Source organism: Triturus cristatus, chromosome 5_2 (genome assembly GCF_964204655.1).
Source record: "Triturus cristatus chromosome 5_2, aTriCri1.1, whole genome shotgun sequence".
In the NCBI taxonomy this organism is placed as follows: domain Eukaryota; kingdom Metazoa; phylum Chordata; class Amphibia; order Caudata; family Salamandridae; genus Triturus; species Triturus cristatus.
The window spans coordinates 697,206,351-697,222,041 of NC_140588.1; the positions used below are offsets into that span (position 1 = coordinate 697,206,351).

The following is a 15,691-nucleotide window of genomic DNA, read 5'->3' on the forward strand; positions in this document are numbered from 1 at the left end:
AGACCGTCAAGTTTCAGGCAATATGTGGGGTCATTACTGCCACCCGTCAGCCAATCGTTTACCACCAGGAGATGAAACGCCAAGTAATAAAGCTGGAAATCTACAGCGGCAATCTGGCCATCATAGATCGATCTCTGACATATAGTATAGGCAATCCCAGAGATGCCACTTCCAAAGAAAAGCCCATAGCAGCGATGTCACTTCTTGAAACCAAGCCTCAGAAATATAGTGTGGATGGTTCTGAAGTGTGTACAGAAATTGAGGCAACACCATCATCTGTTAGAGTTTTAATAGTCACCTTAATTTCTTTAATGGTAAATAGAGGGATTAGGATTGTCGTATCTAGTGTACCCTTTTATAAAATGAGGCACACCGGAAAACAATTTAGTAAAAATTCAAAAATAAAAATTAGATGTGTATAGTTATTTATAGTATTCTGTGGAAATATTTAAAGATGTTTAAAGTAATCTGATCTCACCTAAAGGGTGTGTGTTTCTTATTTTTTTACTACACACTCTTTTTCAATGTTTGGGTAGTGATCTGGTATTTGCCCTGCTTAACCTCACCATGTGTATAATTTGAGTTCACATGATGACGAGCAGGCAAGGGGGGGATTCATTGCATTTTTAATAACCTCAATTCCTGCTTAATTGCTTTATCAAACGTTGCTTGGGATTTGATTTCTAGAAATAATCTTTAGGTCCGCACTACTTTTCAGTGGTATTTTCAAAATAATAACTTTTATAACTCATTGCCTACATTTATGTGATGGTAAACCTGGGCCTACGTTTGTAATATCTTATACATTTACTAAACTAAATAATTTATTTTCAGGTTTATTTATCCATGTGTCATTAATGTCTGAAGCGTGTGAGTTTATTTCCTTTACGAATAACCACTCTGGGCCTAATTTAGAGTTTGGCAGATGGCTATTCTGTCACAAATATAGTAGCTATCCTGTCTTCCTTATGAAATGTGCCACAAGATGTAATGCACTAAAAATAATGTGGGCGGGAAATCTGTCACGTTTATGACAGAGTGACACGTCCGCCAAATTCTAAATCAGGCCCTCTGTTCTTCTTACAATTGGTTTGTGAATTAACAACTTCCAAAAGTAAATTAGGTAACTCCTATATGTAAAAAGTGTAATTCCTCAAACACTAGGAAACATGCTGTGCGTGATTACTCATTTCTCACTAGTGTCCAAATACTCACACAGCACCTTCAAACCTTTCTATAAATAGTAACTCTTGCATATCCTGGAGTCTTGAGCCTGTGCTGGCAGGTCTTTGACAACTGTGGTACTATTTCCTCAACTTAGTCGTCCTACTCCCTAGCAAAGATGTACTGGGAAGAGGTGGCAAGTTGAATGAAAGACCTGATGGTTCTGTCTCTTGTACTTGTGCCTGATGTTTTGTTGCTTGGGGCCCCTATTCCAGAACTGGGTGACCGACCCTCTTTCTCTGATTACGTGTCCTATGATTGCCGCCAGGCTGTTCCTCGCATTGAGGTAGAAGGATGTTTGCTTTCAAAATTATTGAGGCTGATGAATTTAGGAGAGTTTTGTTTCCATGCACCTCCCACTCCCCCCTGTTCCCAAACTCATTGCTAGCTGTCCAGTTGCACGTATTCTTGAGGCAAAGGGAGTGAATAAGGGCTTATCCTGAAGAATTGGCTGCCTTGTCTTCCTATTATACATGATTTGCGCCCTTATGGAATTGAAGATGCTTGATCAATGATTTTTTTTTCTGGACTTCATACGTGTCCTACCAGTCCACAAATTAAATTAAAATGTAGTAAATATACATTGCACTTTTGACTTGCACAGTACTTACTTATTCATTTAAGGTTCTAACACTTCTTCATTTTCCTTCTTTGAGCTTCTGATGTTTTGCTGTGTCTCTATTATGCTAGGATACTGTGATTCTTTTGTGATGATATGAGAGTAAATGCTATTGATTTACAAGTAAAAGGTCAGTAAAGTTATATAGAAAAAATACTTTAACATGAGACTCTACTGAGAAACCGCAAAATTATACTGTGCACCACTATGGACTGCTCATTCTCCTGCCAAAAAATGGCACAATCTATGGTGATTCGTGTTAAAAAATCCCAACATAGACACAGTAAATTTTGAAGATGCTAACTTTCAGTGAACCGTATCGAAAGCATCTATAGCTAATTTCATGATGCTTGTGGTCCAGTACATGTAAGATTTTGGCACCTAAATCTCAAGATCTAGTGCTGAAGGTTACAAAATTCGAACTCCAATAGTCTCTTGGTAAAGCTAGAACACCATGTTTAGTAGTCATATATTATATATACTGTATTTCTTGAGACATTTTTCACAGTCAAGCTCAAGAACCAGGTGGTTATCTTCTGGTTCAGGATTATGGCTGCAGGGGGTCATTTAAATTTACCACCTCTAGTAAGTGCTGGTGATACTGGATCAATGGCTTTAAGCAAGGACGGTGCAATCTTACAGATGAAGGGGGTCAAGTTAGTCTCTATCGACGGGGATAGAAAGACATACAAAGGGCCTTATATGTCCAATCTTTAAGGTCCGGGTCGAGTAGTACTCCGGCTAGATGGGTGCTGGGTCTCTGCACAACTAGGCATGTCTAGCTGGCAACATTATGTGTCAGGCACACTTTTTCTGACACTCATTCCACAAGCCTTTTGATGGACCTGTGTTCATAACATGCAGAGCAGAGACTTGAGGGTACATGGCATTGGCAAGGTAAGACAGTTTGAACAAAATTATTTTGGTTCAGAGGAGTGTTCTTGCCAGGCACAGTTACTGCCAGAGGAGACTCGCCCCCACTTGTCGAGTAAACTCCTAGGCAAACTCCCTTGATTTAGGATATCTGATAGAAGAGGCTGTGGGTCAGTTTATTTTCCTCCTAGGTCTGGTTAGGTCCTTCCACACAAGTAAGGCAGTAGCAGAATCAGATGCCAAATTTAACGGGGTTCTGTGCTTATTACTAACTTTTTTCCTAACCTTAGAACTCCTACATCCAGGAAAGCACCGGAAGGGACCACGGAGGACTGATTAAGATGATGTTCAAGACGAAGTACAGCTCCAGCATATGCCCACATCCCTTGGCAGTATGCTGCCATTGAGTTCAAGTGCCTTTTGAAGTTTAGATAAGCAGCCACTCCGGTTAAGGATTGGTTCACTGATTTTTTCCTGTGAAAGGAGTGTTGGTGGGTAGAGTGAGTGTGTTGCAGACCTTGATGGCTAATTGATATTAGAACTATAATACTCCATAAGTTCTGTACTCATTGAAACTGTCCCTCAAGAAAGAGAGGAAACATAATTGCGATATTCACTGTCTCTTGAACATACATCATTACTATAAGGCTAACATTCTCACAAAGCGAGGTTCACTATCATCGATGGGTAAAACAAAAAGGGATTCCCGAGAGCAATCATCACCATTGCTTACATAGACTCTATGTTCCCTGCGACAAGCACTTATTTATTTTGTTGTTTGCAGTAACTTTGGAGGAGAACACATTGATGTCAGATATGGGGGGTCTTTTTTCGACAGAATGACAGTAGGTCTCCCCCCCCTTACAATGCAGCTATGCTATATATACCTGCCTCTAACCAAGGCCTAGCAGCATGGTTGTATCTCCCTGATGCTAATGGAACAGTAAGTCCACCAATCGTATTCTTGTGGCGCCTTGGAATTGTTGTGTGAGGGGTTTCTTCAATTAGAAGGACTTCGAAAAGCTTCAAAAGATGGAAAAAAAATTGACAAATGTCATGAATGGTCACATGCGTGGTACATCTGTGAAGTTCCGTCTTTACAGGTATTGATAAATGGAATATATTTTAACATATTGCAAAAATCCGAGAAAATGAATACATAGTTTTCAAAGGTGTTACACATTTATCGTTTATAAAGATTTAGGTTATACATTTCCAAAGATCAACCAATAGTCAAGGAATGTGTCACCCACATTATAGTACAGGATGCAAAAAAAAATTACTATTCTTTTAGTGTTTGCTTTTCAGAAACATAGAAACAGAGCTAACTTTGTAATGTTCTATTCCAAATTCCTTTGAACAAAATTACATTTGTAACGTTTTGATTTACACAACATTTACTATGATAATTTATGTAAAGCTAAGTTTCAAGACTAATGGTTACTGTTTTGCAATGGGTAAGAAATACCTCTGTGTTTGAATGTGTTCACTTATACTTCGACATAGATCAGACTCTTTTGGAAAAGGTTGCCATATGGGGACTTACAATTATCATGAACGCGTGCGCTTAACACGGGTATTCTAGGAGCAGGTATATGAGCTGTAGGCAGTACATGAAGGAGGGGCAACCACTGGTCCCTGTTTTCTTGCTGAGGTCTTTAAAGCTCAGCCCCTGAGTCAGTCAGTGCAACGTCATAAAAATAGGCGCATAGCAGTCCTCTGTGTTACTGTTACCGCACCATTTCATGATATGGCCACCTCTGCTGTTTGTGACGTAGCTCGTCCCTGTTCAACATGATTGCTTGCTGCACTTGGAGCAAAACGAGAGGATTGGACCATTTTTACTGCGTGCTTGTATGTGTAAGACATACTGGTCATAGCAAGAACAGGTGCGCTGCTGAATAGATGAGAGCCTGTTTTATTATGCGATTGGAATGTCTAAAACGCATACATTTAACACAGCCATTCTAGTGCATTAGCACAGCTCGAAAACAGAGAAGAACTCCCCTTCCTGTTCCCTGTTTCCAAACCGTGCTGTCGGCAGCTAATGCACTAGCTCAGGTAATTAGGGGTTAAATCTATGCTCATTCCTCACAGCAAGTCCCTGAAAAACAGGCGCTAAACTCCGTCTGAGCCAGCGCAGCTGTTCATGATATCGCCCCTGGTGTTATTAAGGGGTTGTTCAATTCTGCAGCATGCTGCAGTTTTGAATAGTAGAACGATAGAACATTGCCTATGCTGCAAGAATCTAACCAGCTGGAGAATTGCTTGCCTGTTAGCCCAATGGTAATGTTATGTAGGTGGTAGCGGTGATTGGACTTGACTAACAACAAAATACGGTTAATGTCTCTGAACTTCATTTTCATTTTCTTTGCAGGGCCGGTCGGATTTCAGTCCAACAATATACCACTGACAAAAGGAATGTTCACCTCGATAGGTAAGTATGCCAAACACGGCAAAAGCCCCGTAAGCAGAATTTCCTGCATTAAACGAAAACAGTGTGTTGTGATCTCTGTAGAAAGACACCTGGAGCCAGGAGGTATTCTTAAGCCATCTTTATTCAGTCTCCAGTTCAGGTTACATCTGTCTCTACTCCAGCCAGCCTAGTGTGGTACCAGCCCCACCAGGAGCAGCCTCCCTAGCTGCTCAGCCCATCTTCAACTGCCAACACTCATCCACTCAGACACCCAGGCATTCCATGCATCACAGGCACACCAACATTCTATGACCATCTCACGCTCTGGCTGAGCAGCTAGTGGCAGCAGGGCTGGACTACAATGTTATACAATTAAGTAGGATATAACATTATCCCTTTTTCTTCAACGAAAACGAAACTTGCAAATGATAAAACATGAAGGAAGAACTATCAACAAGAAAAATACATAATAGTACAAGTCCCACGGATGCAAACATAAATCAAACATCGCAGGAGCATCAAGAAGAAAAAATGAATAATAGTTCAAGTCCCACGGATACAAACTTAAATCAAACATCGCAGGAGCAAGAACCATTAAAGCAAGAAAGAACGGATAAGATACATACATTTGAACAGCAATATCTCCCATCCCTCCCTAAAAAGAATTAAAAAGATTATGAAGCAAGCATAACATTCCCTGAAATACATTTGAAGCATTTTGCATCAACCACTGTGACGTGATGCACTACAACGAAAAAGGGTAAAAGACCCCACAACCAATGCCCCAAAAGTATAACTAAAAGTAGCTCTAAAGATAGCATACCCTACAACTACAATCCCAAGAGAAAGGGAAACAAACAAGTATATGGGTCGTCACCCATAGAAACTCCCGTGAAGGGGATGTACATTAGTACTGTGCACAACGTTTTATGGACTAAACCATAACCCAACCCAGTGTGAGGGTTAACCTAGGTACAAACTATTTATGGACTAAACCAGAACCCAACCCAGTGTGAGGGTTAACCTAGGTACTCCAAACCCCTTGTAGAGGTTACATACCCCCATGTAGGAGTAACCAAACATTAATACAAAAAGAGCTCTTGACCTCCTTGTGGGGGTTACGTACCCCATATGGGAGTAACACACATAACTTAACACAGGGCTATTACCCACAACCTTCCCTTATGTATGGGAACCGTGTGATGACCACCCACGGGACCTTAGACGCCCCATGCAAAATAAAACAAAAATCTGAGGCATCATGACAATAGATGTACTAATCTCACTATCATAACCTGAGAACTTTGTGGCTTAATAAACAATACACTATACAAATGCCTCTAAAGAGAGTATTATGCCCATGTAAAACATGCTGGTGAGCGCCCACACACCCGAGTTCTGCTTGTACAAAACTTCTCCACCATAAGCGAACAAATACATAACCTGTGAGAGTCACAGGACACCTTTGTACCAAAAACATAGTCAGCAAAAACAAACTGTGTGCAGAAAACTGGTTCTTCACCCTTCCTCACGGTGTGTTCCTCAACTTATCCTGCCGAATTCCAAGCAGGTTCAACACCATTTCTCACGGTGGATTCCAAGCAGTCAGACGACCCTTCAGCAAGTATAGTCACAACAAACATCGCGTTGTCGCCGGCCGTCCAATCGGTCTTCAGAAAAACTTTATCAACATCACACAGGTCGGCAAAATATCGCATGGTTGGCAAAGCGGATAGCTGCAATACTGCATGGAACTCTGACATCAGAGACCAAACACAAAATGGCCGCACGTAATCCCACGTCCAGCCGGATGGCTCACGGCACGTCAAGGCTCCAAATGGGTACAGACCAAAGCTTGTGAGTCACAGAGGATCCCACGGAGAGAGACGCGTCATGCAGGATTCCACACGAAGACATGAGGTAAATCAGCGCGCGCTGTTAGTGACTCGCGCCACGTTTTTTTGAATTTTCAAAATGCAACTGCAGATAAATCAACAGTAAAGCGCTCCCATGTTTTTTCCTTGATATCTCCGCAGAACGAATTGACTCGGCCAATACACATAACTGTAGAAGTATGCAGTACACCCACTCGGCATTCACGATGCCCGAAAGAGAAAAGCATGTTGTCTGCTCCCCGCTGGACAGTATATACTCTCCAAAACACTCCTACAACAGTGCGACAACTTCAACACACCTGCCCGTGCTGGGCCTGCAAACACTTGCACAAATTCCGATAGAAGTGGATCTCCGCCCCAACACAGACAAAAGTTAAAAGTCACACGACCCAGAGAGCCCCATGCGTAAACATCCTCAAAGTTGGAGAAAACAGGCACAACCATAGTTCCTTTTAGCTGATTGTCGCATCGTAGAACTCAGCATGAAACCCAGGACAGGAACAACTTCACATCCTTACTTGCTACAACTGCACGCCAACCATCGTTGCACATCCATTGCTTGTGAGACCTTAAATGAGCATAATACAAGACCTCTATGCCCAAAACTCGTGATTCTCCAACAGTGTACCACCATATATGCCTTTTTCCTTAATACCACTGTGGTCCAAGTAAAACGAAGTGAGACACTGTGGTTTTGGAAGCCCCTTAAATCGCTGCAACTGTCAATTAAGGACCCTTTTGAACAAGATGTACACCATGTGTACAGCCACTGCACACTTTCCGTTTTTACATCTTTTAAATTGACTTTTTCTTCTTTCTGTGGCTGGAACACCATATTAATTAATAGTTTGACTACTCCTCCAACTCACTGTAATCCTTTTGTGGCTAACGTTGTGGCTGGAACACCAGATGCGGCTGTAGCTTAGCTACTCCTCCAACTCACTGTAGTTCTTTAGGTGAAAGTAGTATTCCCAGGCTGTAGTGTCCTTTTGATGACACTTCTCTGTGGGCTGTCCAATGGAAAGGACACTGGTGGGGCTGGGGCTGGCGCTGGCTTTCCTGGGAATTCTTTATTTGTAGATGTAGTTACTTGTAAGATCTCTTAGTTTCTCCTTTTTTTCTTTGTAGTTCCTTTGTTTCAGTGGTTCACCAAGAGTCTCTAGGGTTCAAGTCCGCTCGTCGCCAAAATAAATGTTGTGATCTCTGTAGAAAGACACCTGGAGCCAGGAGGTATTCTTAAGCCATCTTTATTCAGTCTCCAGTTCAGGTTACATCTGTCTCTACTCCAGCCAGCCTAGTGTGGTACCAGCCCCACCAGGAGCAGCCTCCCTAGCTGCTCAGCCCATCTTCAACTGCCAACACTCATCCACTCAGACACCCAGGCATTCCATGCATCACAGGCACACCAACATTCTATGACCATCTCACGCTCTGGCTGAGCAGCTAGTGGCAGCAGGGCTGGACTACAATGTTATACAATTAAGTAGGATATAACACAGTGGTGCTTCACATCCCTGCTTTTGCCGGATGAAGCAGGATTGTGGCAGGATTGGGCACACCAATTTCCCACTAGGTAGACTGTCTCTTCGTATTTTAGTATCAAACAGCTGTAACTGTATGTGGCCTAGACACAGTTTCTCTGTAAATCATAGAAGTTAAAGGGAACTTGGTGGTTGATCCAGTGAAATAGAACTCTCAGCCTAATTATGACTTGGTGCATTTCTTCCCGTGCAGGAACGTGCTTCAGCGGTCCCACTGCACTGCCTTTCTTTGGCTCTCCTTTGAGCCTTAGAAAGGCACCGCCATTGGACCACCACAGTACACACCGGTCTCCAGGATTAAAATCGTCCGGCGGGCAGTCTGACTTTGAGTTTGGCAGTCTTCCTGCAGGGCACTGGATTGGCGGCCCGCAGGAAGACTACAAAACTCGTAATCAGGCCCTCTGTGTACAATACAAGTTACCAATTTTAATTTCACTATAGTTATTTTTCTTCCATAATCTGCCTATAAAGTTTGAATCTAGAAGCGGATTAACACAGTCTTCCACAGTGTATACAATATGCAGGTATGAATTGGGAAAATAGTTTGAAGTTCTAGAAGGAAAGGCTCGCCATTTGATATTTCTGAAAAGTACCCAAGGTTCATTTGACCAGTAACAAAACATTTTTTTATCACTGGATGGGGAATGGGAGCAGGTGGAGGGAGGTGGGAGTGTTAAGGGGAAGGAAAGTGGCAGAGGACATGGCAGGCTGTGGACTGACAACAGGAATTGTTCCTTGTTCCTCCATACATAAAAGGTGTTCGGGCAGGGGCGAAACGAGTCTGCAATGGCTGAATTTTCTGGCCTGTAAAATCTGGCCTGTGAAATTCAGGTGCAGGAACACTGGGCTATTTGTCATTGGGCAGAAGGGTATCTCAATCAGTCAATCAATCACGGTGTTTATAAAGCGCACTACATACCCGTGACGGTCTCAAGGCACTGGGGGGGGGGCAGCGCCGCTGCCGGTCGAAGAGCCAGGTCTTGAGGAGTTTTCTGAAGGTGAGCAGGTCTTGGGTCTGCCGCAGGTGGGTGGGGAGGGAGTTCCAGGTCTTGGCGGCGAGGAAGGAGAAGGATCTTCCGCCGGTGGTTGTGCACTGGATGCGGGGGATGGCGGCAAGGACGAGGCTGGCGGAGTGGAGCTGGCGGGTGGGGGTGTAGAAGCTGAGTCTGCTGTTGAGGTAGGCTGGTCCGGTGTTGTGGAGTGCCTTGTGTGCGTGGGTGAGCAGCTTGAAAGTGATCCTCTTGTCGACGGGGAGCCAGTGTAGGTCCCTCAGGTGTGGAGTGATATGGCTGCGGCGGGGGACGTCGAGGATCAGTCGGGCGGAGGCGTTTTGGATACGTTGTAGGCGTTGCAGGTGCTTGGCCGGGATGCCTCCGTAGAGAGCGTTGCCGTAGTCCAGCCTACTGCTGACGAGGGCCTGTGTCACCGTCCGTCTTGTTTCAGTGGGGATCCACTTGTAGATCCTGCGAAGCATGCAGAGGGTGTTGTAGCAGGAGGAGGAGACGGCGTTGACATGCTTTGACATGGAGAGGGAGGAGTTGAGGATGAATCCTAGGTTGCGTGCATGGTCGGTGGGTGTTGGTGGTGTTCCCAGTGTGGCTGGCCACCAGGAGTCGTCCCAGGCTGAGGGGCTCACCTAGAGATACCTTTCTGCCGACTCGTAATCGTCTTTTTCTCGTCAACATTCTTAAAATTAGTAGCATTGATTTTGGTGATAAATGACCTACCATTAACATTGACTTGGCAAGTTAAAATCAGGGAATATAAGCTTAAAACATTTTTCTTCTGAAATGGATACCATAAGCAGGAATTAGCTGGTTACAAATAATATCTTATAATAATCTGTGTCATTGATTCACACTAAAACAACTAGATGAGAAGAGTCCATTAAGTTAGGCAATTATAATAAGAAATGTTTTTACCCTGCAGTTTATTGGCAGGTCCAACACAGCATGTCTGATTTTACAGACAAGGTGAAAATAATGAAGGTCTTACTTACATAAGTAGCACTTACACCAATATGACTATTACTAACACTAATGCTGCGAACAATAATATTATTGTGATTGTCACTATGCATAACATTGTTTGTCTCTATACAGCAACTGTTACTGCTTTTTGGCATTTTGCAATTGAATAGATCTCACTTAAGCAACATGAGAAAGATAAAAGTCTGAGTTGGCTTTGCCAGTATTCGAACACACAGGGGACTATTCACAAGCTGCTGTTTGTAGTACATCTAGTAGTACTACAGTAGTGCTACTAAAGTACTACAAACTGCTTCTCACAAACCTTGTAGTGTAAATTCCTCCTCCACCTCTCCAATCGTTTCTATAGGGAGATCCTCACACAAGTAAGTTTACTACTTAGGGGCCGATTCCAATGTCGGTCGGAAAGCACTTCGACCGACCCGGATCCGAGGTGTTTCCCGACCGATCTGGACTCCTGCAGTCCAACCGAGCGAGTACGATACGGCCATATGCTGTCGGACTCGATTCGGTCGGACTCCCATAGAAGTCAATGGGAGCCGGTCGTACGACGCGTACATGGGCTCCCATTGACTGAATGGGTACGTCGCGGACAAGTGAGTCCCCTACAGTTGGTACGCGTTGGTGCCATCTGCACCATACATGCCTGTGTTGGGGAGACCCATGGGTCTCCCCCTGTGTCCGAGTCGTAAGGCTGCGGGTGACGGGGGGTCCGACGCGGACCCCTGAAGTCCAACTCCGGGAGGTATTGCAAGCCGGGCGCTCCGACTCGATCCGGCTGTCTGAATCGAGCATCGTACTAGCTCGGACGTGAAACGTCTCCATTGCGTGCCACAGTTTGCTTGTTCGCATCACGACGTCCGGACCCGTGCACGACTCGGACGGAAAATCAGCCTCCGAATCAGATCCGCTAATGCCGAACCCGATTCGGTGCCTTTCCGACCGAGATCGGAATCGGCCCCTTAGTAGCAAAGGTGGGTGGTGAATGGGAGAGTGGGTTGAAAAACTTACTACTAAATGGGAAGGTTTTAGGGAGATGTAAGAAGGGAAGGAGGGGTAGGGAAGGCTTCACGGATGGCCATGCACCCACCCACAAAAGAGTAAGCCTACTCCTACTTACAAACTGCACTTCTCAAGTTACTATAGCCAAAAAAACAACTCAAAACAGTAGTAAATCACTGGAGCTGGAGTAAGTCTAGCACCACACATGGCCAACCACTGATTCTCCAACACCCTCTCATAGAAACAAATGGAAGTAGGGACTTAAAATAAAACCCCATAGGAAATAATGTTAAATTAAATTAAATTATTTTATTTAAAACTGTTAAAAATGTAAATGAATGTAACTTAATGTTAACAGAAAGATCTAAAAATAGAATATATTTATTATTTAATGATAAAATATTTGTAAAATATTTTTTGAATTTGAAAATTAATGTAACATTATTTTTTATTAAAATATAATTACATCACTTTTAATGAATTCTATACATCACTTTTAATGCATAATGTTTTTTTAAGTTTTAGTGAGAATTTATTTTTCAATTTAGACTTCTGAAAGTACATTTTCATTAATTTGAATATATATAAATTAATTAAAGAGTAATTTAAAAAAAAAGTAGTCTTGTAGCATTTTTCTTTTTTTGCTAAGTTTAAAATATTATATAAAACAAGTTTATATTAATATTTAACAAAAATATATTTTTTACATTTTTTGAGTAAAACAAACGTATTTACTTTTCCTTACACTTTGCCCTAAGAACACTTTGCATAAAATTGTATTTCTCACAAGTTTCAATTAAAAAAAAAATTCTCACCTACAGTTAAAAATATACATTTTAACATTTTAAAATTAGAATTACTTTAATTATATGTTGTTAAAATTCAATTTTCAATATCATAAATATAGTAAATATTTCAATCCTTTAAATTAATCTAACACTTTTTCCTATGTCTCTTTTCTGTCCCTACCTCCATAGTTTTCTATAAGAGGGTGGTACAGTATCAGTGCTGCTGGACGTATTACTGTTTCTGTTTTGGCAGTCATAACTCACATTCCGAAGTGTACACTTTTGATTAGCTTTGCATACAAATTTTGTGAATAGCCAAAAGTAGTAAAGTTACTCAAAAGCGCAAGAGTAAATTACATGTGTAAATTACTCAAAAGTGTATGTTACGTTTGTGAACAGCCCCACAGAGATGATTAGATTTAATATCAATAGCTGATCTTAAAATTATTAAGAGTCAATTGATAGCTTTCAGTCTGAAATGTAAAGATGAGGCCTGCAGGCTGTACGTGAATTGTTTGCAGCAGGTCTTCAATCATGAGGGCTGTATTTTCCCAAAAATAGAGAGCCAAAATAATTTTGTAGCAGACTGCCAGTAGGACAGATAACATCATTTAACGAGATGTTTTTTGCAGTCCTCAGAGCTAAAACAGTCCTGGGTCAGCAGAAAGACAATACTCTATTCTATGGGCCCATGTTTACAAAAAGCCCCTGCTTACCAGGATTTGTGTTACAAGTGGGCCATTAACATCATTATTTACCTTGCCAGCAGTCAGATTTCGCTGTGAGATCTCACTGATTAAAACATTATTTATGTTTTCCAGCAGGATATGCCATTAGATTGGCTATGGCTTTCCCATCAGCCGCTTCATAACAACTGTGTTTTAGGGCTTTCTTATTATTTAAACGTTCTCTGGTGAATACAGAAGTTGTTTTAGTATTTGCTGAATTGTTCACTAGTTTTAAATGTATTTATTTATTTGGAAGTATTGCTGCATGTCGGTTAATGGACTCTTAAGAGTGTTGTGCATTTCCCACTAAGAGTGCAATAGTTTATAGTAGCAGGAGTCCAATCATCTATAGGGCATGGCTGATGACATGTATTCTTCCCTTGCTGCCATCAGTTCTGTGGTCTAGTCAACAATTGTTATGTATAGCTCTGTTTTTAGAAGCTTCCTGAAGCATAAATAGTTGGCCTTTTGTCCCATGGTCGCATTCAGAGTTTTCCACGGCTTTGATCCTTGAACTCATAGGGGTATATTCACAAGGAAATGGCGCAGTGTGGCGACAACATTTGCAGCGTTGCGCTGCATCACTTAAAAAACGCAGGGATGCACCGTATTCTCAAGACTACGACACCACCCTGTGTTTTCCCTTGCGCTTGAGCTATAACTAGCTGCCTAGCGCCAACACAGACGCTCATGCGCATTAGTGCAAGGCTGTCCATGTTGCCGGGAATGATTGGTTATGTGCAGGAAGGGATACCTACCTGCACATAAACAATCTTTAAAGTTGATTTTTTCTTTCTATGTGTGCTGCAGAATGCACTACACATAGAAAGACCAAAAACTATGAGAAATAAAAGCATTTCTCCTTATTGCGCCAATCTAACGCCTGCTTTTTCATGGCATTCATTTTTGGCACTGCTTCAGATTTACGCATCTTTGTGAATTTGGGGCAGCATCAAAAAGTAATCGGAGTTGCGGTGGAACGCCAACAGCAACACCCATTGCATGCCCCTTTCATACAGGTATCTGCGTGAAAGGGTACCATATTTACAAAGCGGCCTTAAGTCATTCAAAGTGGTGTTCCGGTGGTGCAGTCCCCTTGTAAATATGACCTGTAGTGTTCTGGCTCAATCTTTTTGCCTCATTTCGGTTGGTTCAGTGTTCCAATGTGGTGTAGCTCAAAGGAGATTCCTGATTACGATTAGCGTGGGGCATGATTTTGGATGCTTCTCGAGCATCACTTGTCTAATGTACAATTTAGATAACTTTAAATGTGGTTCTCGCTTCTAAAAGCAGCCCCTGAAGTGTATCCATGCTGGTTTTGTGTGGTTTTGGCACAGCCTGGCTACATAATGGTGCAGGCATTTCCTTTTTGGTTCAATTGATCTGGAAGTCTGTTATTTACCACACAACAGTAGCACAGCCATAGAAAAGAGTACATTAAACACCAGCCTTGAAGTGTAGGCTAAAACGTAGGCAGCATCTTTCATTGTAAACAGCAAAAACAAGCCATTAATTAAATATGATAAGCAGGTTTGGAATCTATGCTTTTAATCCATGAGTAGGATTAGGGCAACCAGCCATTGTAACTGCACAGAATGAGGATATGCAGAGTTCATTCCCGACACCCGCCACATACGCCCTTTCTTTTGTTTATTTCGAGTTCAAGCCTATGCTTGTTCATCCAGTGTTGGAAACTGTGGTATGCCGCACAAATATGTTATCTGTAGACTTCAGCCATGGTCCAGAGAAAGGATTTTTGGGTGTCATCAACTTAGTAGTCAAATCTGTAGGTTCAATAGCAAGTTCTAGGTGTTAAATTAGGCCTTGGAACCCCTATACATCAGAGTTCTTGTAATTAAAAAGGGAAAAAATCAGACTGAATGGGATCTATCGGTTACGAAATACTAGAAGTAAAACAGGTTACGCCTTTGTTTTGAGTTCTGAGAGGGAACGGAGTTAAAAAAAAAAACGGAGCAATGTAAATCCACAAATGGGTGAAGCAGAATTGAACAAGTAGTTGAAAAGGGTACCATATTTGATCCTCCGCACTGGAATACAACATGAAGTTGTCCAATTTAAGCAAGGGGATTTTGAAAATTACTCCAGAGTTTATAATCTGTGCAACCTTGAACAACATGAAGACACCAACAAGACTCTTTTTCTAAACCTTTTTTGATTTCTCATTCAAAACAGCATAACGCCTGCAGCAAATTGGATGTTTGGGGGCTTTATACTTTTCCCTGATATATAAGAAAACTTAGTACGTTTTCATTATTTTTTCTCATTGGCAATGGGGTTACTCTGATAATGTTTTTGCTTACGAAAACTTCCAGATTTATGACAGATATAGAAAGGCATTATTGTTCTAAAGACTGTTTTAAATTAACGCAAGAGTGTGGCAATCTTAGAACGGAGACATTGCAGCAGCTTTAGACCCACCACTCCTCCTCCAAATTGGTTCTTGGGGGCACATTCTTGCAAGGGAAGGGATGAGGGTGTAGATCATGAAACATAGGTGGCCATTGTGTTATTCAGCAGGAGCAAAAAGCAAGGTGAATAGGTTGGGATGTTGTGGAGCAAACAAAAGCGAGCCACCCATCAATATACCAGCAAATCA

The 15,691-nt window shown here is 42.1% G+C and overlaps 1 protein-coding gene across 1 annotated transcript in view; it reads left to right on the top strand.

Moving 5' to 3' along the window:
• Positions 1-15,691, top strand: part of LOC146829140 (xaa-Pro aminopeptidase 2-like) — a 329,035-nt gene that overhangs the window by 292,251 nt on the left and 21,093 nt on the right. Inside the window, exon 19 of the mRNA XM_085607765.1 lies at positions 5,094-5,153. Coding sequence (XP_085463891.1) covers positions 5,094-5,153 — 60 coding nt within the window. The remainder of the gene's footprint in view (positions 1-5,093; positions 5,154-15,691) is intronic.